This window comes from Dermacentor variabilis, chromosome 10, assembly GCF_050947875.1.
Source record: "Dermacentor variabilis isolate Ectoservices chromosome 10, ASM5094787v1, whole genome shotgun sequence".
In the NCBI taxonomy this organism is placed as follows: Eukaryota; Metazoa; Arthropoda; class Arachnida; order Ixodida; family Ixodidae; genus Dermacentor; species Dermacentor variabilis.
The window spans coordinates 88,028,845-88,054,815 of record NC_134577.1 but is presented as its reverse complement, the minus strand read 5'-3'; the positions used below and the strand labels follow the sequence as shown (position 1 = coordinate 88,054,815).

The window sequence follows — 25,971 nt, the reverse complement described above, 5'->3', positions numbered from 1 at the left end:
CGAGGTAATTTAGTAATTGTGCAATGATATCATTATAGAAGTGACAAAGTTGGTTCATTAACCAAACCACCCTGTGTATTTAACAGCTGCTAGTTTAAACAAAGGGTCATAAATTTACACATGTGGCCCTCAGAATTCTCGTGGGAATCACACATACCTGCCATACGTATGCAAGGTCCCACGTAGGTGGCGCTTCTAACTACAGACCAGTTCATTGCTGTGCGGAGCATATAAGCAGGCAGTTCTGCTGTTTGCAGACGACGGTTGGCGGTGCCTGCTGCTTTTGACATGGAAAGCCCAGGTGCATGCTTGGACACACAAATGTGTAGACTGCGAATGTCGCTTTTCGCAAGTAATGATGCTTTATGGACACCTTAATTTTGATGGAGCAGGCCGCTCGCGTGCTCTACGCAGCAGTGAGCGGGTCTGTACTCACACTAATTAGTACCACCATGCATCCCGTAAGCCTTTAAGTCCACTTGCTAGCATGCCAGTCAATGAAGAAGCCAGATCATCTGAGCAAGGGCTCCCAGGATTTCCCCCTCTTTGAATGCATGATGGCGTGGCCTTTGGTAAACTATGTACCACATGTATGTGGTCAAAGCCTATGGTCAATCTGATGCCTCTAATCTGGAGAAAAACGAAGAAAAGCCCAGTGCAGGAGGTGCAGACGACAGTAGTGAACCAAGTGGTCATGTTTTTACCACTTCCTCGTGACCTACCTCGTGGTACTTCCACAGCGACTTGCGGTGCGACACGGTGAACAGGGTGATGCCAGCTTGTCGGCAGTACTGGTACATGGAGCCCTCGACGTCGACGCTCACCGCGCTCGTGCACTCGTCGAGGATGGCGAACTGGGGCTGCCGGTAGAACAGCCTGGCCATCTGCGCAGCATTCGCAAGCCTCCGAGCTCAGTACACAGTGTAATTGTTCAACATGGAAGGAAATTACCGCAACTGGCATGGGCCAACACTCCCGGAGCCAGATCCAGTATACAAACGCAAACACCCCAAGCAAGCAGACCCTTGGTTGCCTATCATTTTGTTCTAGCACCGGAGAGTCTCACATTAAGATTACCACAGGAAAATGTTATGGTGCTGTTCAACTTCTGTTGGAATTACGCATTTCTATTTTCCAAGATTTGACATGGCTTCGTTAAAAACAATTCTGCTGCTTCTGTTACTGCCGTTTGTGGCTCAATTCTGTTTATTGCTAGCCTCTCAACATTCTCCTACGGCAGTTGAGTCTTACATTCACAACTAATTAGTTTTATCATGTAATTTCCAGGGCTTAAATAAATCAGCACTTTTGGGCATGCATGTTACTAAATTTACGCAATATCTAGCCAGTAACACTCCCATTGCAAGTTATTTTTGAGATTCCAAACAACTGCTATTGCTCATAATTTTCTTGGTACATGAACAAATGACAGAAATCAGTGGCCAAATGAGCCCATACCTTTTGTTAGCGCAAATTCAAGGCACCAGCTTGATATATACAGACAAGGCCAATATTACTGTTTGCTAAATGAACTGTTTGTGTCTGTTATATTCTTATCGTGTTCTGCTTCGCACCTAAAACTGCATGTCACAATGGGCATATCTGATGGAGATTGAGCTCAATCAGAATCTAATTTATCCATCCATCGTGATTGGCTCCTCTGCGCAAGCTGCAGAAGGAAGCCAATTGCGATCAAGAAGTGCCATCCTGATCGAGCTCAATCGCAATCGAAAGTGCCAGGTGTGATCAGGGCACTTTTGACAAAGGCCGAGCGAGATCGGGATCAAATTTCTTGATTGATGGGCCGTTGGAGCGACCAAGACCCCGCTTTTACAGGGTCTTGTTGTGCCCACAAGGTCTTACGGGATTTGCATGGTGCGGCCTTCTTTTCCAAGACTGTTCGACCCTCCTGAAGAGTGCCGGGCTGTTGGGCACCTGTGCCCACTTGTATAACAGGTGGGTAACCAGTGGTAGCATGGTTTTGAACAAACTTCCCTCTTGCAGCTGATGCGAACACTCAATCATGAGGACAAGGCTGTGGCCACAACGAATCTACACTAATTAAGCTCAGACTCCGGTTGTTCCCGGCTAAACGAGTTCATCTTTCGTAAGTGGGCTTCTTACAAGGGCCACCTATGAGAGGTGATCACCAAGGTGCTCCACAGCTGTGCAAAGGAATTACAAGGGACGCGCCAGTCGGCATCAATGTTGGCGGGTTCTTGGGTACTGACCGCAATACGTTGCTTCTCGCCGCCGCTGAGAATGTCCATCCAGTCCTGGATGGTATCCCAGCCCCGCTCTCGCTCCAGCACGTAGTCCAGCTGCACCAGGTGCAGGAACCGCGCCAGCTGCTCGTCTGTCACCCCCCGCCGCAGCATCTCCAGGTGACTGTCCGGGTAGATCACCTGCACGCACACGTCGACACGGAGACAACATTGGTAGGTGGATGTTGCAACACGTACATTGTTTCATATTTTGTGCCGGTGGCAGCTTTTCACTGCGTTATCACTGATATCAAGCTATCACTTGGTGCAAGATGCACCTGCCTTATCAAAAATTACCGTCTGCTGAGGCTTCAACTCTAACTCTGCTGATATCTCTAAAATAGCGTCTCCACCTGTTTCTTGCTGGCTCATCCTAAGTCTTGTATGTCACTGTCCCTGCCTGTTGTTGTCTCTAAGGAAGCATTCACACCAATGAGTTGCAGAGGTTCTGTGACCAAGTTGGTCGCAAATGGTTGCTTTCGTTTAAATATGACCAATTTTGTAATGCTGCTTATTCGGCTTCGTGACTGCAACTGCAGAGTTGCTGAACCAATCAGTGGTGCAGGAACAGGACAACGGTATACGCTGGCAGTAATTGTTTTACTTGGCGTTGATGGGTATCCCTGTTCAGCGTTTCTTACTCACTAACTGCACACTGGCTGCTATAATTTCTAAGCATGCACAGTTGGCCACCAAAGTTTACGGTGGCCGCCTTTTTGTACTGCCTTTTTCCCCAAGTATATGCCTACGCCATGGCTGGCTGGTCCCCGACGTCGTTATTCTGTCTATAAACGAGTCAAGCCAACTCATCGAAAATGAAGGCGAAGACAGCGCCACTTTTCTACTCGCTACAAATGAAGGCCTATCTGCACATTGTAAGTCAGAAAAAAATTATAACAGAAAAAAAGTGTACTGCATTTAAATACTAATGAAAAGACCCAAGAACTGCGTACACTAACAAGAGGGCCATGTTGTAGGCCACTCATGCATCTTAACGCTTTTGCCGCGGGGGCACCAAAGGTCCTTTTTCGCAACTTTTAGAGAAGAACTAAAAATATAAATCCATGTTTAGTGAGGAATACATGGCTCGTTTTCATCAATCTGATAGGCAATCTTTCCATCAGCGGGGTTATCTCGATTCATGTTCTGAGCGGTTGTCTGTGCCTTCAATGTATGCGAAGCCTCTGGCACTAGGTACACGTATGCACTAAACTGGGCAGCTAGCTTTGATTACAATAACCCTACTACATAAATATAAGCCAAGGAAGAACATGCAACAAGTGTCACCATAAAGCTGTTCACAAAAAAACTAAGCAAAGGGTCAGGTGGGCAATTAATCATCCATTAGCGCAACAGAAGCGAGCCAAACGCAAAATGAGGACTAAAGCATTTATACGGCAGGCTAAACAGCCCAAGAGGCTCTTCTGCAGAATACCTCAACCCTGAACCACTGCCTTATGCTAAAACCCAATGTAGAAGTTGCTGTCCCAACTTACCTCCTAGCCACGACATGGCATGTATAGCACACTAAATAAAGAACAAATTATGCAGTTTTCAACCTCAAACGACTGCAGTTTGGCTACGAGAGATGCCATAGTGAAGGCCCTTCAGGTTAATTCTGAACACCTGAAGTTCTTGGCGCACCATAATTTTTTTCCTTCCGCCCCCATCAGACTGCATCTGCTGTTGCAGGCAAAGGCTTAAACCTGCCACCTCGCGAGCACGGCAAACTGCTCACCTGATCCCTGAGGGTGCCGAGCGTCATGTAAGGCCGCTGGGGAATGTAGAACAGCTTCTCCTTGGCTGGCTTCACGAGCGTGCCTCCAAACAAGGGCCACAACTGCACGGTAACAGTACAACACACGTGCCTCAACAGAGGTGTTTGCTTTGCACTTTCTGCTCTAATGTACAGGCACTCGGTGAAACGGCAAGAAACCGACGGACATGCAGAATTTCGATCATACTGATTTATTCCCCACTAATGCTCCTGTACACTGTGGAGACGCTGAACTCCCTCGTGTCCGTCCCCTGATCATTCTCTTCTCTGCACGACTCTCGCATGGCTCGACGTTCGGCTTCCCCGCACAACTAGCACGCATAATTGCACAGCACGACAAGAGGTGGCGCGAGCATTTCAATGCTGGTGCTACCTGACCGCATGCGTTGCTGAGGCGCGACGAAAAGCATCTTCCTGATTTCACGGTGTTGGCTTGCGTGGCCTAACAAGGTACTTATTTGGACGAGTTGGAATTGCAAATCCACAGCAAGTTTTCACCGCAGAATTACACAGAAATCATAGAAACAAAAACACAGAGTGCCATCTCTATGTTTTTTTTTTTTTGTTCTCATGATGTCTGCGTAATTCTGTGTCGAAAGTCTTTCTTGGAATGTCTGGACTGACTGAAAATTTGTGGGTGAGTTTCGTGGGACTGCTTCTTGTTTTTTCGAGGGATAGCTGCCTTTCAAAGGACGGTGCTTATAGATAGCATGGTGGCTGTAATCACAAAGTCACATGCGAGAAAAATAGATCTTTTAACGGTATTCCTATTAAGTGACCATTCCATTTCACTAAAACATAAATTATGAGATAGATCCTGTGCTGTTCCCAGAAAAGCTTGAGTACTTTTTACAATCACTGTTCAATCCTACAGACTTTGACGCTTGTTACCTTCTTTTGAGTCCTTAGTTTTTACATCTAGTGAATTTCTTTAAGTGCACTGCCACGTAATATTACATGCCGGCATCGAATTACTACTATTGTTTTTTTGATGTTAGTCAAACTTGTCATTTTTTAAAAGCTTTCTTTGCCCATGATGTCGTGTGCCATGCAAATTTTGAGTATATATTGTGCTATTCCTAGCACTGTGATGCCCAGAACTCAATCTGGGTAAAAAAATTAAACAATGAATGGGCATTCGAGTATCGATTCCAATTTGCAGCTGTGTTCCTATCAACTTATATGCGACAGATCAAAGCAGGATGGCAACGCAGTGTGATGTGAACACTGCAGACATGCATGAGCAACCACTGACAACAACATGAATTGTCTTCGCGTAACATTAAAAAAAAACAATCCTCACCTCTCCAAGAATTCGGAAGAGGGAACTCTTTCCGCAGCCGTTGGGACCGCAGACGAGCACGTTGACTCCAGACCTGACCTCGATGGAGAGGTTGTCAACCAGCACGTCTCCGTTGGGCGTTACCAGCGGCACATTCTGGAAACTGCGTCAACAAGCAGGCAAGTATGGTGAGAGTCAAATCTCTGATACAGCTGGTTGCAAAGGCTTTATGCTCATAACAATCGGTGAGCTTGACAGCACGAGAGGAATGACGGGCACCAGCATTCACTGTTCAACATAGTTTCAGTGCAGCACAAGACATGTTTCGCAACAGTTACGTCTCCATTTGTGACATACAACATGGCCACTTAGATATCCCAAACCGCTGCGCTCGTGCATTATCTGGCTGAAAAATAAGTCCCGCCATATGACGGTCCCTTCTGCTTAAAACAGAGCTGGAAGACAGGCATCACAAATTCTGGTTCATATGGCAAATGTGCCAACAACATCAAGTTTCTCACTTCACGAGATTCTAGTGAACAAGCTGTGATGTGTGTGATTAGAAGCACTGTCATAAAGCCTCACACTTCACCAATTTGGCACTTCTATGTCGCTATCTGAAATGGGAAGCGCTCTTTCAAACCTGCGCTGACTGCGACAAAGGCACCAAGATAAAAAGTGTTTGATACCGCGCAAACACATCCGTCTTTCACCAGCAGGCTTCACTTACTTGTCAGGCTAACCTATGTATAGAGATATTTGCCCTAATGCTTTGTTAATCATCACGCAAACGACGAAGCCAATGTGGTCACAAGCTCAGGGACAGTGCAGAAGTTCCAAGGCACAGCACAGGACTGGCTTTTGACATCCAACGTGTCCACACCCGTCGAGTGGCCAAGCACCAGATCAGAAGCGGCAGCTTTAAAGCACCTCAAGTAGCCATCGTTATGACTTTACTGTTGCACTTGTGTTTAAGTTCTGCACTATGACTTACGATAACTGGTTGCACGCTAAGCAATATGACAAAGAAAATGCGCTCAAGCTTCTGCTGTTCATGCCCATTTGAGTGCGCCGGCACTCCGATGTCAATCTCTATAATACCGCTTCCCACTCTGTGCACACAGCTGTTTGGTGACACAATAAAGTGAAGCACTCATTTAATGTGCACAGATGGATCATTCTCTCAGGGGTCCCTTTCCATTCGATCGGGGTGAGAGGAGGGCTTGTTAGCAGAGGAAATGAGTGTTAATCTTCTCTCTACCAAAGCCGCAAGTGTAAGGCATCGTGAATGCTAATGTATTGTGGTGTCTCAGGGCTGCGGAAAAGAGTCTCATAAAGGTCTTAGAGTTGAGTTTCTGCTAAATTTCTAATGAAATGTGATTACATTCTGCCAACAATGAAATGCTCCAGCCAGACTACAAAATCACGCGGAGTCAGCTTAGAAATTTCAGCATGACCTGGCCGCCCGCCTTTTGCTCCTACACTTGTCTCGCAGCACGAATGTTTCCTACTTAAATTATAGATTGCCAAAAATGCAATCTATAATTTACGTCAGCTGATGTTCCTTCTAATTTCAAGGTGGGAGACAATTGGGGACAGGGGTAGTTGGGCAAAGCTGGGGAGGTCTTCATCCTGCAGTGCATTTGTTTACATACGCTGCATTACACCATCCTGTTTAGGCTGATGGCGATGCTTCTTCTAGCGCGCAGATGACGATCTCGCAGATTGTCAGCCATTACGACATCCCTCCTCTGTCAACCCAAAGGCGCCTAAGCAGGGAACAGGGAAGAAACCGCAACCACTGCTCACCGAATTATGTTGTCGCGTGTGACGATGCGGCCGGCTCCTGGCACCAGCTCCATGCGACGGCGAGGCTTTGACGTGTCACCGGCTTCGCCGCGTTCCTGCGAGCACGGGGAGCATGTTCAAGCACCGCTGCACCAGCTCCGTTTGCAAGAAAGGTGAAGACCATTGGCTGGAACAACAAGCCAGCTTCATGTGTTGGCCATTGCAAAAGCAGTTCATGTAGCTTTCACAATGTTGTCAAGTGAGCTTCGACAGAAAGAATAAAAGGATTGGCTATCGGTCTGTTAAGGGCAACGTCACACATTTGAATGAGTGAGTTTGAAGGAATGGTTTAAATGCACAACAGTGTGCTTAAGGCTACACTAATCACAAGCATTGAATCAATTAGTACCACCAGAATACCCATACAGAAACCTTTGGGCGTTTATAAGTTGTACAGGTAGCCAACTTGCAGACAGTCGACCACTTCTTTAAAATTTGAGAATCTGAAGTGGGGGGTCGACTTACAATCGAAACCAAAGCATGGCACCGCCAAAAAAGCGAGACCAACGGGAGCTACAACGTAGTCACAATTTTATGTTTGCTATAGGGCCCTACCCATAGCTTTTCACTATCCCCCGTGTTTGTTCGCTTTTCGGTAGGTTTTTTCAACATTTTTGAGAGTTTTATAGTGCACACAACACTCACGAGGGGGTGTCGATAGTTGATGGAAGCACCGCTGTTCCATTCGCGGCGGCACCCTCAGAACGGTGGCGCTTGCGGGTTTCTCTTTGCCTGTTGCGCTTAGCTTTCTCTATAGTTTGACGAAAGGCATTGGTTTGACGCGTTGCACTTGACTGCTGGCTACGTGCTACTTCTATGCTTCCTCAGTCGTCATGAGTGCTCCAGGCCCACTAATCATTCGGCACTCGTTCACAGCAGCATTCAAGAGGGCTGCCATCCTTTACGCCGAAGAAACAAATCACTGTGCAGCAGGCTGCAAGTTCGATGTTTCTGAACGGGTGGTGCGAGAGTGGCGACTGCAGCGAAGCGAAAATTTCACCTGCGACGAATTTCCCACGTGCCGAAGTCTGGGCGCTTTCCGGAGCTGTAGGCTAAGCTTGTGGCATAGGATCGTTAAAGATCGACAAAATTCATACGGAGTGTTGCACGATCAAATCGTGGCTTTGGGATGTAAAACCTCCGAATTCATTCATTCATGCAATTCAGAAATAACTGGCCACAGCATTGGGCAGTGCCTTATGCACCATGAAGAAAGTGTAGAACATGAGCTCGGATACAATGCACACGGCTACAGTGGTTGTACTTTGTCTATTTCCTCAAACATTGTGATAAATGCATGCATGGTCCCCCGGCACATGCTCAGATGGTCTCATCGCGCTATGCTAAGAGGTCCTATCCTATGTGTGCATTATGAATTGTGAGTCGGTGTTGACGTTTATTTTCATAAACACACAAGGTTATGGGAGAGCTTAAGGCTAAAAAGTCACAACAGGTCCTTCACATTATAACTGCAATATTTTAGAATGGTTCCAGCCACTGAAAGTCCTGGCCCTTCGTGTAAAGGGCTCTCAGTTCATTTCAGCCAAATGCATACTCAGAACACAAGCATTTTTGCTTTCTGCCGTTACAGGAGCGCAACCACCACATGCTGCAGTGCGAACCCGTGACCTTGTGCATGTGTTTGTGGTTTAAGCCAGTGGTCTCAGACATGTGGCCCGTCAAACTTGCACATCCAAGTCCCCGTGGCCTTCCTACAACTTAGGCTACCCGTACAGTTTTTGTGTTGCCAAAAAGTTTCTGGAAAGCGCCACGGTACAGGAACAGCTGTGTACAACGTTTGCAGTCCGAAACTTCGCATGAATTTCAGGCCCCTGCACTAAGCTACTTCAGACGGCACACATCACAAAAAAATGAGGCAGCCACAACTCCCGTTAAGTGCTACATAATGCGAAGCATTTTTTGTGCATCAGTAGAAGGGCACTTACGAACCGTGGTAATATTCTGAAGCAAGACACAGATCCCTGGTTGTGAAGACGAAATGTTTATATGAAATTGCATTATTAGGGTATTTACAATTATTCAGCCGAACACCATCGATATGTCTTGCAAGGAACCGTGAAAAAAAGAAAAATGTTATAGACGGAAAAATGTAAGGAAGGCCCCAAATCGCCGCTGCAACATCAGAAATAGCTTGAATTGCTGCCACTACAGTTATTAGTTGTCTCAGAGCTCACAATGTGACCAGAGGTGGTGCATACACATATTTAAGGGACACGTACCACGTTCCACAACAGCAGCCCTTTTCCACTCCTAATATGCTTAACTGCATAACAGGGCTGTATTGCGGCAAAGATGACTTTAGGAACCCGGACAATAACCCCAATCACGTCGAGACACTTTTATCAGGGCTGACTATTGCATACTTCCAGCATTTCGGGGTGGAAGCACAAGTGGACCTTGACAGGCTTAACTGTGAGTATACATTTATCACATTCGTAACAACGTGCAAGAGCGAATTTGCCGTTGCACAGGTAAATTTATGCAACCACCGTGTTCAAATGCAACGCAAGACGCGGGAACATTACAGAGTGAGAAAAGTAAGGAAACGTTGTGATGTAACAAATGGGAACGTAACACATAGGAGCCAGCAGACTTTTGGAGGGGACCACTAAAAGCAGCCGGCAAAACATAACAGTGAGGAATGTATCGGCCGCATTCCACTGAATCACTCAACATATTTACTCAATATCCAATGGTTCACATGTGGTTTCAATCGTTTCTTAACCAGTGACATCACTGGCGGTTACAGTGGAGGATTCACCGGTTAGGGCGGAGCAAGCCTAATGTGCGTCACTGTTGACAACAGTGCGCACAGAGGGCCATGCCTAGAATCTGAGAGCAGATGTGTCGGGAGATAAGTCATTGCACATTGTTTCATAATGCAGCACTCTACCTGGTCTGAAGGTCGCACTGAGCACTATCTGGGCATTTGATAATAGCTCTGCATTCCAGGCCACTGCTTGAGACGCTGGTCTAGAATGTACTGCCTTCGAGTTCAGCCCGTGAGAACGGTTGGATATCCGGCAGGAAAAGCTGGTTGACACTTGACAGGAATGCCTTCACGTTAAAAGACGTACGCGCTTCACTCACTTCGGGGATGGCAGGTTCAACTTGCAGCATGGAGCGCACGTAGTGCCCCCGGGCGAGGTCGTGCAGCACGTGGCGCAGCTGGGAGACCCGGGCGGTGAAGCCGGCCAGGCGGGTCATCTCTCGTCCGGCGAGCACGACCCGCCCCACCGACTCGGCGAGCTTGACGAGCATGCGGCCGCTCTTGTAGTACTCTTCGAGCCGCTGGTTGTGGTCCAGCTGCATGCGCTGGCCGGCCATGAACGGCCGGCTGATCAGCAGGTAGCCCACCACCGTTGCCAGATCTGGCGGGAAGGCAGAGAACGGAAGGGTGTCGGTCGGTGCCGATTCACGTTGCAGACCGTGCAAAGAGCAAGCTAAGCAGCGCTCAACATTGGAAAGCTGCACCGCAGATGCTCTGCGGACTGGGACTGCGGACTAGATGTCGCTCTGTGCATTTTAGGCCTTATTTTAGCATGCGCGTCTTTGTGGAAATGTGGAGAGTACGGCCACAAAGCCTAACCTACGGGCCAACATGAAGTTAGCACAGGAAGGAAAAAATTGCATTTAAGCACAAATGTGCACTGGGGTGAAGCGCACTTGCAAATTTAAGGAAAAGGTCTACTGCGATGTAAAATGTGTTCTGCGTGATAACCAATGAAAGTGAGTACCCTATGGGATGCTTGCACAGCACTGCGATGGTGTGGTGTGCAAAGAATGTTCTGGCAATGCTCAGGCAACGCCGCAGCAAGAGTGTGTCAAAAATGCATTCCACGTCGTCGCCGCTTTACATTGCCACTGAGCCTCCATTGCAAGCTGTGTGGCACCTTGTTCGACTTGGTGGAGTTGAGGATTGTAGACACGAAGGGTATACAGTAGGTTTCTAATAATCTGGCTCCCAGTTAATTCAATTTTCCAAATGATAATATTCCAACCGAAGGTCCCGGCCCGTACCCATGCATTTATACCAGCCTATACTTTTGTTATTTTGATCCTAAAATGGCAGTTAGCTGGATAACTTGAACTGCACCGGTCACCATGCACACGCCTGACCCCTATGGCACCTTCTTTTTCTATAAGAATTGGGCTGGAAATTGTCAGTGCGATGCAATTAAATATGAAACCAAGGCCGGTGTGACACAAAACTGTTACAATATGTTATTCCGAATCTACCGTTAGCGCTCCGTGATAGCTCAAAATGGCTCGGGCCCCGCACATATGGGAGTGGTGCCCACCCATATGGGCTGGGCCCTAGCCATTCTACAAAGAGCTAATGGCGGATATGGAATAAGAACAGACTGTAATTGGTTCTACGTTATACCGACCTGAAGTTGCATTTGCGGCGTTTGTATGCTTTACTAAGAAACATGACTGGAATGTGGCGAAGCTGACTTTAGGACGCAAGCCGCCATTGGGCAACACATACTAGATCTTTGCCCGCTTCTCAAGATAAAAAATTTAGTGCACGTTAGGTGGCTATTTTGTTTTGGAGCTTTAATGTCATTTCTACATTAGCCTTCTACTTTGTACACATAGAAAGGAAGTGGGTGCACGTTTGTTTCAGGGGCGTGTTAGAATTGGGCAAATACTGGCAATGAATAGGCGGTTTGTTTTGGACGTTTTTTCCACACTTTGTTCAACTTGCTAGATAATTCGATCAATTTTGTTGGTTTCACCAGGATCGAATTACCGGAAGTCGAGTGCATTTGTGAATAAGACTGTATGCTTTGGTTCCCCTTTTCTGAAACACCACAATAAGAAAGTGAGAGCAAAATCTTGGTTTGAGCTAGCTGGTGGGTCATGTCCAAAGAAGTTTACGGTGCAAACTAGACGGGGACATATAATACAGACGACACGACTGCCGCCCGTCCTGTTGTCTGTGTTCCCTGTTCTTGATTAGTTTGTGCCATAAATTTCTTTGAAAAGAGAGAGAGAGATAAAAGCAAAGACAGGGGAGTTAACTAAGGGATATCTCTTGTTGGCTACCCTGTACTGAGGAAGAGGAAAAGGAGTAGTGAAGACATGAGAGAAAAAAATGGAGAGGAGTGAACAATATTAAACTGTTTGTATGGGCGCTGTCACACAGGCTGCGTAGGTGCCACACAGTCATGCACCGTGTCAATGTCCGACAGAGACATACAATGTCAAACGGTGCACAGTCACAATTTGTTGCATGATATGTTATCACGCCATGACAAGAGACTTCTTGCAGTGTGCTGGAGTGTTGCCAGAGAGCGAGAGAGGGCGACAGAGGATTGGGCGAGAGAGGACTGGAGCACTCACACTTTGCAACAATGTCGTCCACAATGCCGAGGGTGAAGCGGTACTCGAGGAAGTCGCGGAGGTGCTGTACAAGGCGCCGGAAGGAGTTGTCCAGCGTTATTTGCTCCCGCTCGTTGCCTTGGTAGAAGGCAATCTCCTCACTGCGACGAGACCGGCAGTGGTGTCAGCACACAGTGCAGCAAATGCGATAGCACACGAAAAAATTTAAAAGGCAGAAAAAAGCAGCATGAAACAAGAGGGATGGGAAATAAAAACAAAGAAAATGAGGGCCCCGGACTGGGACGAACTTTTTTTCAACCGAGATGCTTTCTTTCTGAGAAACCCAGATGGTTTTTCTTTGTAATTTCGTGCTACAATTTGGGTGGATGCCAATTTTTCCCCTTTCAAGGTTTTAAGAGATTATTTCATGACAAGCAATCAAGAAACTCAGTGATGCGGCAAGAGCTGTCCGAGGGTGACTAGATTGTCTCACACAACAATGACAAACAATTTCACAGTACCACCTGGGCTGTTTAGCATGAAAGGTGAGCACCCATCAAATAAAACGCTTTCGATGAAAGAAATCCAACCGGGAAACACGGTTTTCTACCAGTGTCAGCATGTGGAAATTTTTCCTGCCCACACCTGTGACAGCAACTAAAACAAAACCCGACCACTTGGCACAGAAATTTGTGGTTCGCGACGAGCTTACATCGTTGCACATTTTATGGGATCTTTTCCGCAGTTTGCGACGTTGCAGCACTTCTTATCACAATTTCTTCTTTTTTTCAATTTTGGATGGTGCAAGCAGCAATCTATCAACCTTTTTCTAACAGTGCAGCCTGTTCCAGTGATGTATCTCCTCAAGCAATATTGGAGGAAACGTGCACAGTGCTTGCAAGAGGTTACAGTGGCAAAACACATGAGCCCCCCATGAAAATTTTTCAACAAGACTAAATTATGAGCAGGACAGCTACTTGTTACATGTTCATGTCAGCTTCCAAATCTACAAATCACAAATAATTGTTGCTTGAAAACGAACTCTTTCCTCTCTCTCATATTGCTCATGACTTTAGGACAGGCAACGGTTGTGGAAGAGCTGCTACTGGGAAACTTCCTCATTCATTTCCATGTCTTCAGTATGGCCCTATCAGTGTTTAGAATTCTGGCTCATTAAGAGTACAGTGTGGCATACAAGTGTTTAAGCACACAATCTAATGACTCTGGGGCGACTAAGCTGGTTACACTGATAGTTCATGCGTGCAGGCCTCCGTTATGAACACTTAGAGGTAATTTAATAGTGTGGTTTGCTGGGCCAGTTGGTGCACGGTGAAGCGTACAGGTGGTTTCAGCAAACACAGACGCGACCACAAGTAAAAGGAATGAACAGGACAACGCTGGACTTACAATTGAAGTTGGTCGCCGATAACTCTGCTCCTGCTGAACGCATTGAAGTACAATTTTGCGGCGGAGTATTTCTGAAATAGCCCATGTTCACTTCAAATACCTTTCTCCACTTCGATAAAAAGTGGTTCAGGGCCCCTTCCGGTTATGCAAAGCGTCGTGCGAACCACTGCGGCACAAGTGCCGACACCCCCCGAGCTGGTAAGTCCCAAGCAGCCCGCGAGGCACATTGTGTTTTTTCTGCTGCATAATGTTTCCGAAATGAAATCGAGCTGGTGGGCATTGCCAGGATACGATGTCGCCGGAGCAAAACATGATGCTCACTTTGGGCCGCCTGCGGCAGAGAAAGCCAGCGTGTTTTGGTTGTCACCTAGTAAAAGTGTGCAGTACACTTCCAATGGCAATACGCCACACATGTTGTGACACAGACAGGTGAACATGATTACCACAAAGGGGCTGGCGGTGATGGCTGTGAATGTGGCATGTGATGGCTCGCGAGGAGATTTGCTGGCATCAATAATAAGAAACTGAGTGCGTGCCGGCGCTTTCACGTGACACAGGCGGGCAAGTACTGCAGGAAAGCTGCAGCGGTGGGAGACTACTGCTCTCGATTGCGCACACCTCACGTCTTTTCTTGTGATCGCAAATTTGGCAACGTACTAAACGTTAGTGCCAAAATAGTGTTTTCTGGGACCGTATCAACTGGGAAAAAAAAAAACCAACTGTATTGGGTTATTTCTTGTGCTTTCGGTTGTGAGTGTTGGTTTGGGAAATCGTACGAAACGGGATGGTGTCAACAAGGTTCTACCGTACTGATTTAGACAACACTGTAAATTCGTGGCCACTTACTTCTTTTGGTATGTCGCGCCTATGCGGTTGCATCATGCCGCGAAGCGACAGCGTGTTAGGATCTGTCTGTCGCGTCGCTTGAATGTTGCATGCATGTGGTTGCTGCTTCATACATGACACATTTTGGCAGTTGCAATTCAATGTGTTGCTAAGCTGCTTCAATGCAAATCACATCAATGTTAACAGTCACCTCGAAATGGCTTCTGCCAGAAAATTTTCTTTTTTCCCGCTGCAGTACAAAGTGAAAAGCCCGTCCGGAAATGCCGTCCCAACCGATGCCCACCTGTTGGTGATGAGGCGTGAGTTGACGTATCGCAGCTCGCCCTCCAGCTTCTGCTCCTGGATGGTCATGCGGCCGACGGGACGACGCATGCGTGTCAGGATGACCCCGGCAAACAGCAGATAGAGCAGCATGGCCCCGGGGGCCTCCTGGCCGATCGCGACCGACAGCCACCGCACGTAAAGCACAATGTCCAGCAGCGGCTTGCTCAGGTTGGAGTACAGGTCCGTCAGGCAACCGCAAAACTTCTCCACGTCCTGCAGTGTGTGACACGAGAGCATTAGCTACAGCAAAAGTGGCCAGCTGAGAGCATTAGCTACAGCAAAAGTGGCCAGCTGGCCAGTTATGAGGCGAGCTGGCCAGGGCAGGCCGTGCAATTACAGTTGGATGGATGCAAATGTCCCTTTCGTCAACCTTCGTGCACCTTGCGGGCTTCCACAAAACTGATTTGCCACATTCAGTGTCCCTGTGCTTCAAGTTGGTGATTGATTTGGCCTCGCTCTACAACTGCTAGCCTCCTGGTCAGCTCAGCTCAGATGATGGGTGACTGCCCTGGAAAGAAGTCGGCCTCAGAGTCGATCTCCAGATGGGGACGCAGCTTTCTCCAACTGCGGAGTTTCCTTCACGAGAAACCCACACAGGTTTCCTCTGTGGTTGTTATGCTACAGTTGGGTGGATGAAAATTTTCCTTGCGTAAGCCTTCATCAACCTCACTGTCCTTTGTTATTTCTCTTGCCAGCAGGACACTCAAGCAATGCAGTGTTCTGCTCATGCCCAGTTAATGGTGGTAGCTGCAGTCATAGTAGTGCAGTGTTTTTAAACACTGACACTCAAGAAAATAAGAAAAATCCTTCTAGGCATAAGTGCAGCATTCATTTAGTGTGCGCACTACGTAAGGAAGGGTCTGTTTCAGCCTTTCCCTATAAAACATCTTTTTGCATGTGATATGATTTGCAGAATGGTTATAAATTCAACTCTGTTAGCGCATATATATTATGTCAATAGTCAGGGTAGACAGTGCGAAAACACTGAACAAGATCATACAACACCACGGTCAATCTACACCATTTTCTCTGGACCTGTCCCATATGTTTAGCACTGTCCCTAAGTATCACGAAGTAACAATCCTGTCACGATTTTTGGTTTTGCACCAAGTGTTGCTACTTTATAGTAAATTAGAACCAAGTTGCTCGACCTTAATTAACAATAAAAGCCCTTGCAAAACCAGGAAGACAAGGATAACAACAAGAGAACAGTGATGAAGAGCAGTAGTGCCTGCTTGCCTGTGTGAGCAGCTGGTCAGGGTTGGCGATGCGGTTGTCGAGGTTGCTCATCCGGTAGTAGGTGATGCCACTCAGGTACTCCTTGTACAAGGCGTGGTGCAGCCGAGACCTGAAGCGCAGCCGCAGCTCGCTCAGCCCGTACTGAAAGAACAGTCTCGAGTCAACGCCCCCGTCCTGCCGTAAAGGTCACGCACCCACCTTCAACAACTTTTACACTGAAGTCAGTGACTATGACAACTGGGGCAGGGACAGTACAATCAACCAGCCTTATGGCAATTGTACTCACTCACATAGCCTGTCATGTGGATTGGTCAAACATGGTGACATCATTATCATTGTCACCAGTGGCCGCATACATTTAAAGCCCACAGCAGGATGAAGGGCTCTTGGAGAAATCTCCGGTTATTACAGTCCTGCATCATCCAACTAGTACATCCCACGTCTGCAAATTACCTAATATCATTGATACACCTAATTAACTGTGGCCCTTGGCTACATTTATTTTCAATTGGAACCTGTTTTATTGCTCTTAACAGGCCACTAATTATTGGTTCTACAGATTACACAAGCCGGTCACCTTTTTTTATCATCCTCTTAACCTCAAGCATAACCGAGTCCAACTCGAGCCAATGACTGAGGTTGAAAAGCATCGCTTCGTAGGAAAAATGGAGTGTGACCATGTTATTTCACCCCTGGATTTCGTATGCCACAAGAGCCATGAGGTTTGAATACAACCCAGCCGACTCTGTGAACGGCTGTTGCTTCTAAATCTACACTCTGCTGCACCTGTATCCTCGGACGGTGACCTTTGGGGATCCTTTTTCTTTTACGTGGCACACTGCACTTTTGTGATGCCTCGGTGAAGCAATAAACGACCTGTCAGCGGTTTAGCCAATCAACGCGCCACTGATGGCGACAACCTTGAAAGTAAGCAGCCAAGGCCTGCCCCATTTCTTCTGCCATAAATGCTCAGAAACAGCGAGTTTCTTTTTGATTAAAGCACTGCGCCCAAGTTTCAGCGCTGCTGCCGATACAAAAACACGGGGATGCACTGAAGCATCAGCCACCTTTGGTGGTATGCAGTGGCTTGTGCTGCCACAAAATGGTGCCCTAGGTACCACCACAATTTATATTTTGCGATAATTTGCCGCCCCATTCTTCAATACTTTTCAAATTTTGTCGATGCAGCATTAGTAAAATCACAGAAGGAGCCCGAATTCATAAACCTCAAGTAATATTTGGGAGAGCTGGCAGGTATGCAAAACGCACCAGATTTAACTGAACCACTTCTGCAGCCTGCTGCTCATACGCCATGATTCACAACCTAGTGCGTTTAAATTCATATCATTCACCACATGTGAACAGGACATAAACCACTCCTTAATGAACATTCAAGCATAAATTTACAAATAAAAATTGTTAAATTTAAGCAACTCTTGCTTTCAAAAGCTTTGCACAAGAGCTTTCTTTTTTTAAGTAATAGTTGCAATACCTAGGCAAAAGGCAAGCTGTCTTATGGGACCTGCCCCTCTGATAATGATAACAATTGTACATACATCCAGACAATAGGGATTGGCACTCATATCAGAGAAACCTTAAGCAAGCACAGATTAAACACCACGCAAGACACACCGCATTGCGGTACAGTGCACTACACAACCTTATCAGCTTTATGCAAACAACAGAAAGACAAGGCATAAACTGTTGCTTTCGAGGAAGCAAATGAACTAATGTAAGCATGGTGTGTGGACACAGACAATTACATTAAGTAGTTTGTATTTATGTTCTCTCACATCATAGATTTCAAATCCACTGCCGCACATACTAATGTAATGTCATTCAATTTTACGGCAATGTCATGTCTAGCTTAAAATACATGCAGATGTGGGAATGCTCAAAGTCACTTTGTAACAATTTTTGCAGCAGATGAAATTTCATTCAGAATCAGGTTGGAGTAGACAAATCCTGATTTTGGAGCAGTCTGTAGCGCACCTTATCATTGCAGCGGTTCGAACATGCAAATTTTAATTGAAAGCAGCATTATAATCACGAAGCCTTGCATTCTGCAGCACTAACGAAGCATTAAAGAGCAGCCTAAACGGATTTCTCACACTATTTTTTTGCATTAAGTACTGGCAAAGTGACCGGAATTGCTTTCCCACAGAGGTTGTGAAGAAGCTAGGGTTAGCGAAGCACCACAGCGGTTCAGTCAAACACATTTCCAGGCAATGCGACAGCACCAACTAGCTCGAACCAGGATTATGCACGTGACTGACTTCGCTTTGCCACTCACTAAACTCACCAGATGCACCTAGACACCTGGACTTCCCACTGAGTGATTGGGTGTACAACCCCCCTCAATAAGCTAAGGGGAGCGACATTCTTCTCTTGGCCTCTCCTTTCCAGAGTCCCCTCGCCCTCTCAGTTTGCACTATTTTGAGCGCAGCGATCGTGCTGTGCAGCAATGAGATAGACGCAATCGTGGGGCTGCACATTGTAATAACGAGCAACTGTCATGGCGCCGGCGTCAGTCAAAACAAAAGAACCAATAAAACAAAAGGTGCAGATATGTATGCACTTCCGAGTGGTATAGTAGCATCAGCACAATCATGTGACTCCACTCCACCAACAGCGAGGTGCCGGTAAAACCCAGACCTCGTCGCCTGCCCTCGCTCGCCGGCATGGGCAGAAAGATAAAGGAATATCAACACCTCTAGTTCTGTTCATGGGGCTTAACTGCGTGTGGTTGTTCGCCTCTGTACTGGTGGCCAGAATATGGAAGCTACTTTTACGCGCACTCCCAGACCAACAACATACTGCCCTGCATTGATACGGCAATCTTTCGCCGATGCCTGCCAAAGCCACAGCTGCTCTGGCCCAGCGTGGCACAATTGCGGCCAATTTTCCGTCTCTGCCATACTAAGGCACGGCAATTCTCTCAAGTATCAAAATGGCGCAATTGGCACGGTACGCCCACCCTTGTACATACATGTATGCACATTTAAAATGTGTACGTATACAAAAGCAAACTATAACGGCTGCAAAATACAATTTTATAAATTAATCTGCATTTTTTTTGTGTGTTCCATTCCGTTGGTTTAATTTGAGTCAAATAGCGTATGCCTGTAGAGACACTTCGTATAGTCATAGTATGAATAAGCTCTTCATTCTTCACTGAACAAAATATTGTTACAAATAAAATAAGTTCAACACGCTTTATGACTGATGGCATCTGTTTGGAGGTTGAGTGAGTTGTGTTGAACACATTAAATGCCAAACAACTTTAGAGCAAATGGCGCTAGTGCGGCCCTCTGTGAATGTCATCAAATTTTAATGAGATGTCAACCGTTTAATGGCTTCCTTTTTTTTCAATTCCCATGCGGCATGAATATAACATCTGCAGGTGACTTACCTTAAGGAGGTTGTTGACCATGGAAAGCTGTAAGACAACAAAGGAAAAAAAAAAGAGAGAGAAGTGGTCACACATCTGTACACTCATGTAGTAGGCTTGGCCTTGAAGAAGGGCACAAGCCAAAGCTGATGTTCTCGTAATGACTTGAGGGTAATTTTTTTTTTCTAAGCTTTTTGTAAACTCCTGCAATGGAAAGTTAAGCTGCTCGATTCATAAGCGTCCACGTCAACATTTAGTAAATGTAACCCTTGATGGACCGCCCAATGAATGGGGACAAAGCTTGCAGCAAATGAAAGGAAATGTAAAAATAAGACAAAAAAAAAGATTACGAAAAGGAAACGCTGGACTCTGCGTCATGCTCTGTACTGTACTACGTAGTTACAGGTCATTGATCTGTTAAAACATGTCATTAAAGGGAAATAACACGTTGCCCCCTCAGCAGCAAACCCCCCCCCTCCCACTCGATACATAAATACAAAGCATACAAGGCGTTATGTCAACGGCCATCTCCAAAAATTCGTAAACTAGTCAATCAAGACAAAAGCATAACTTATACTGGCCAGAATTGGCTATAGCAGTGATAGACCTCCCAATTTGTGCGCTAATGATGATTAAGATCATCAACAACTAATTTTTGGCAATTTACCGTCTAAATAATTACTTTGGTGTATGTATCTAGCAGATTCTTTATGTGCATAAGATGAAATGTTTGTCCGTGAATGTTTAGTGACCATGCAAGACTATCAGCACATTCTAGCAGATTTCAAGGTTGCTGCGATGCATTTTGTCAGGTGAAACACGAGAGTACTTTTTCAAAGGTAATCAACGAGCCATGCGCATACCATAAAAAATAAGCGACTTAGGCGTACCTATCCAGTATTTGCAGCTTCCCTGTCACATTAAGTTGACACTTTCGCTAAATAAAAATGCTTGTTAACTACATTTGATTTCGACAGCAGCTGAAATTTCGCTTTGCATTTAAACAGGCACAAACACTGCAGCGAACACTTTACAAGCCATCGACCATATTGGTCCACTGTCGCTGCTTACTGAAATGGCACTATAACTTCGTCAAGTGCTTTCCCGCTTTTTTTGTTTGCCGCCCTTCCATCACTGCAATACTGACAGATAAAGTATCTTATCATACTAGGCAAGGCTTGATGGCATTCCCCTAAGTGCATTCAATCTTGTATGGCAAGAGTCACTTGACACAGTGAACAGCAACAAGGCTCCAGAAATTGCTTAGTGAAAAGCGTTCACTTCCTGAAATGATCGAATGATTCACGGAGCTTAACATCCCAAAGCAGCACCGGGGGTTGTGGGCGAGTCTATTGCAGAGGGTTCCAAATTAATTTGGACCCCCTAAGTTTATTTAACATGCACCTAAATCTAAGCTCATTAGGTAAACACACCACAAATGAACAAGAAATTAACAACATTGTGATGTCTGTGGTTTCACGCTTACTTAACCTGTCCTTTTGAATTACTATCAGCGTAATGGGAACAAGTCAAGGCTGACTGAAACAAGTGGCTGTGTGTGAAGGCTCACCTGTGTTTGTTCTGCGTGTCCTTTGGCATTGTACCTCAAGTTGTAACCACGGCTCAATTCAGTCTCCGAAACTTGCACTGAGGTCTACACAATGCTTAGAAACTGGCAACAAAAATGACTGCACAACTCACTCCTGTGTGACTAGGCATAGCAAACATTCTCAACTGTATTTTTGTTTTCCTGTTCGTGCTTCAATCTGTGCTGATGGCATGCGAGTGTTTTTTGGAATTCACTCCCATCGGAGTGGGGCTACCATGGTCGGGACTCAAATGCACGATCACCTACTCAGCAGCAAGATGCCATAAGCACACAGACACTGTGGCGGGTTCTTCCGAAATGTGTGCAGTGGAGACAGGGGGAAGTGAGAACACCGAACTTACCATGGGCATGGTGAAGATGAACGCCTGCAATGTGTCCTTGAAGAGCGAGACGTTCCGAGAGATGATGGCCCGCTCGATGATGGTGCCGTTGCGGATAAGCCAGATGTCGCACAGCGTCCGGCCAATGAGTGAGCTGGCCACCAGCAGCATGTAGCCAAACTGGGAGGAGACGCATATCAGCCGTGAGCGGGCGAGCAGCCTCCGATACCCCGTCAGCCAATCTACGAGTCGGCCTACTGGTCCCTCCCATTCATTGCGACAGAGGACAAAGGAACTCAAATCTGGACAAGTTGAAGAGGGAGGATGTAGCGAGTTTGCTTACAACTACCAGGCAATGTGCAGTCGTCATCAAAAGTTTGTGGGCCATCAGATCTCGGAGAAAATTGAATAGTTTCAAAGCCTGGACACACAGGTTCAGATTTCGAGCCTTTACTAGTTTGTACCGCACAGACTCGTGTAAGGGCCGTAACTTTTTTTTTTATCGCAATTTTTGATGAGAAGCGGCCCTTACATGGGAACGAACCTTTCAGTCAAAATGGTGCCAGAACAGCCAGCGACTTGCGCACATGCCGGATGTACAATTCCATCAGAGGTCAATGTGCAGCTCTCACCATCTAGTAGAAGCACGCGGAAGTGCGCAGCATGCAGAAATTTGCCAATGCGTGCGCACGGCAATGGGGCACCAAATGCAATTGCTCCTCCATTGGAATTTTTTTTTCCACAAAATTTCGGGCTGCCAAGTTGGGGGTGCGGCCCTTATACGGGTCTACACGGCACACAAACAACATAGTGTTGTACGGTCTTAATACCTATGCAAACTGCCCATAAATTCCGCATTCTCGTTTAGAGCCTGCAGTGCGTAAACTTTTGGCTACAACTACACGCTCGACTCGCATGATGCATCAGATATATAACAACCTATATACAGAGTTATACTTGTACGAGGCTTATCTCACTAAGCAGAAAAAAAAAACTATACAAGTTTTACCTTTATAATAATACAAGCCTATCTTTATAATAATGGCTGGGCTTTATACAGTAACTCTGCACAGTAGGTAGTAAAGGACTTCTGAGATAAGGGTGCAAGGTTAATTTTCACTGCCTGAAGTTCTTTGAAATGCAACTGATGGAAAGTATGCTAGCACTCTCACAACCTATCTCCACTAGAAATCAGAGCCCATAGCCAGGAGTTGAGCCCATGGCCCTGAGCTCAGCAGTGCAACTTCACAGCCACCGAATCACAGTGGCAGTCAGCTGTCATCAGCAATTCCTAGGCAGACTTCCAGTTAAACATGGGTCCACGCAACATGTGCTCAACGTTTTTTGTCTGCGACACAACACGAGAGTCAAAAGTGGCAGAAAAAACAACACAATTGCTCACACTACTGCTGCCTCTCATTAAATGTTCCTCTCTTATGCTCATCAGGTGCTGTTTGCACTATAGCGCGTGCCAAGATGGCGCATCAAAAGCAAAAGAAAGCACCGACGAAAATAATGATATTTCGGACGAGTCACACACATCTTGAAGCATTTCTGATTGAACCTGCACTGCAAGTTTGAATAATACGCGTAAAAAAGTTTCAGTAAGATGAGTTGGAAGGATGAGTGTTTACAGTATGACATCATGTAGCGGGTTCATTTATCGTTTCTCATAATGTTTCACATCAAGCATATTCTTTCAAGTGGCTGCATCGAAGTGCTTTCCAAGTATGCTACAAGTGAAACAGTTGATGCTCTTGCATCAGAAGTTCCAGTAGAGAGTTCTCATATGAACTCTACATCCTGTGAACCTGAGGGAAATCGCAATAGAACTGAAAATTCATAGCCCAGTTTTCAGCTGTGCGCACTCCTCATGGCCCCAAAGAAATGTTATGAAAATGAAGCTTTAGTGAACAGAATTGGTGCTCAAGGGGTTATCTAACGCTTCTGTCACTATTTCTCGAGCAAAAGAGATCAATGACCAAGATTGTGAAATGCTAAGATGCATTATGCTGCCTTCTTCCTCCTGTCAGCGATGGAGAGAATCAGAATTACATTTGGCACGTTGCCACATTTTTGTATCCTCAGCCGTCTGGCCCGACGCGGGCATTCCAAGACACGACTCGGCGGGACAATCCCAGGCCACTTCTCGTAATACACGTATGTCTACGTGAGTGAACACATGTTGCCCTTGGAAAGAATGCAAGCATTCCTCTTTCCTCCAACAGAGGAGCGGAGTTAACCATTCGCCTTGTCTGCAATTAATGCAAGTTCCACACCACCTGAGGCACAAAAGCATCGCTAAGGCACTCCACGGTTCTGCTTAATTGTGCGCAACTAATCAAGAAAAGAATTAAATTCTGTCAGTATTAAAAACCAAATGGAAAATGACAAACTCACTGGAAACAATGTGGACAAAACAGGAACTGTGAAACCATAGCATATTTCATTACTGGGTAGTGTGCAACAAGTGAAAGCATTCCAGAATTTTTTTTTTTCTTAGCTCTGTTACAGACAATAACACATGCAGCAATGAAAGGGGTTGCGAGAACTTTGCCCTGGAAAGCCGCATAATTATTACACACAGCGCGCACTAAAAACATGAAGAACAGAGACGAAACACGAAAGCTGGCCCCATCTCATGGCATTGTTGCAATGCTATGCGTGCATGTTGCATTATACTGGTGCCACATGGGACTGCAATCAATCCTAATCAAGCTCGATCAAGATCGAAAGTGCCTGTGTGACACCGGTATTGTGTGGCCCAAGACTAGAACAACAGAGTAGCCACAAAGTACTAAACTTGAATGGCGTTTCAATCTCGTGAAGCAACAAGCACCTCATCTCTCTACTTACACGCAACAAATGAGGCAACTTATTGCATTTGACAACTGCCACTGACTGTATTGCACTGGCAACAAGAATCAACGTTACACGGCAAAGTGCTGTTGCAATGAATTTCAATAAGCAGCCCCTTTAAGGAAAACGGCATGCCAAGCTGGCAATCAACACGGTGGCTCCTGAAAACAACAAGTGTTCTTGCCAAACGTTCTCGCGCGTGGGGCACATCAAGCGAAGCGCGAATTTCACAAGTGTGCTATTTAGAATATCTGGTACTTGAAATCTGCCTCTGCTGTACCCTTCGCGCAGTTTAAACGTATTGCGTGAATCTATCAATGACGGCCATCCGTTCCCAAGACTGACAAGATTGAACGTGCAGAAGTCTCAACTTGCACGCATTACTATGTTTAGCTTTCAAAAAACGTGAGGACCCACCTCTGGCGTGAAGACGCCGGGGATGACAACCTTGAGTAGGCTACCCAGCTGCCTGCAGTGGACAGAAGGACGAAACAGGTAAGAACTATTGATGGCACTCCGCCTGATCGGCAAAAGGTCGACGTCGGCTCTCACCTGAAGAACTCGCGGTCCACGTGCGCCTTCTCCTTTTTGGCATCTTTCTGTGGGGCGCCCGAAAAACACACGATTAGCCGAGCTCTGCAGGGTTCTGGGCCCGCCCGCGCCCCCGGTCGCGAGACAAACAACTCACCTTGTCGAAAACCAGCGCCGCCGCCGCTAGTTCCCGGCTCCTGCGCGGACGGGAAAAAGACGGCAATGTCAGGCATGGTAGTACGATTGGATCCGCGTTTCTTCGAAAACGCCGCGCGCACGTTTATCGGAGATAACGCGCTGCCGCTGCCTGATCTGTTAGTTTCGCGTCTCGGACCGGCCCGTAACCACGGCGTCTGCAATGAACGTCACGACCACGACGACGACAATTTACTTACTCGCACAAACGAAAGTCGCACGTTTCAATTCTCGGGGGGCCGAACACGCGCGGCGGACACGCGCCACTGGAAAGGCTCGCCAGAGGAACTAGGAAAAGACATCAGCGGCCGGCCCCCGTACTTGTCCAAAGTACTTAAGCGTACGCCGCGACGCATGGCTTACGGGGAACCCGCGGAGGATCGCGCGCCGCTGCCGCTACACGTCCGCGTGCGCCGGCATGCAGAACTCACCTCTTCTGCTTCCTGAGGAACCTGAAGTAGGACCAGGCGTAGATGAGGGCGACCGTGCCGGCGACCACGGCAGGCCGCCGTTGCTCGAGCATCTTGCTCCAGGCGGCCGCCATGTTTTCGTCTGCGGCCTGTCAGCTGATTGCCGTGCTCGGCGGCTAGCGCGCTGCGGAGACGATCGTGGCGGTGGCGCAGAGCACAGCAGTCGCGCACTCGCACACGCAACACACCGGTCAGACGGCTTTCTCCTCGAAGGAGCCCGCCTCTCCTTCGCACGTGACGAGGAAGAACGGCTCCCTACG

The 25,971-nt window shown here is 46.8% G+C and overlaps 1 protein-coding gene across 1 annotated transcript in view; it reads right to left on the bottom strand.

Annotated features, from left to right (window-relative positions):
• Abcd3 (ATP binding cassette subfamily D member Pmp70) overlaps positions 1-25,924 on the bottom strand; it is a 31,744-nt gene extending 5,820 nt beyond the window's left edge. The window contains exons 1-15 of the mRNA XM_075673101.1: positions 25,673-25,924; positions 25,204-25,243; positions 25,068-25,114; positions 24,933-24,984; positions 21,678-21,836; positions 19,749-19,775; positions 16,337-16,477; positions 15,057-15,310; positions 12,542-12,681; positions 10,283-10,563; positions 7,133-7,227; positions 5,345-5,486; positions 4,003-4,104; positions 2,232-2,405; positions 723-884 (exon numbers count right to left, since the gene is read on the bottom strand). Coding sequence (XP_075529216.1) covers positions 723-884; positions 2,232-2,405; positions 4,003-4,104; positions 5,345-5,486; positions 7,133-7,227; positions 10,283-10,563; positions 12,542-12,681; positions 15,057-15,310; positions 16,337-16,477; positions 19,749-19,775; positions 21,678-21,836; positions 24,933-24,984; positions 25,068-25,114; positions 25,204-25,243; positions 25,673-25,785 — 1,929 coding nt within the window. The 5' untranslated portion in view covers positions 25,786-25,924. The remainder of the gene's footprint in view (positions 1-722; positions 885-2,231; positions 2,406-4,002; positions 4,105-5,344; positions 5,487-7,132; positions 7,228-10,282; positions 10,564-12,541; positions 12,682-15,056; positions 15,311-16,336; positions 16,478-19,748; positions 19,776-21,677; positions 21,837-24,932; positions 24,985-25,067; positions 25,115-25,203; positions 25,244-25,672) is intronic.
• Positions 25,925-25,971: the final 47 nt, after the last annotated feature.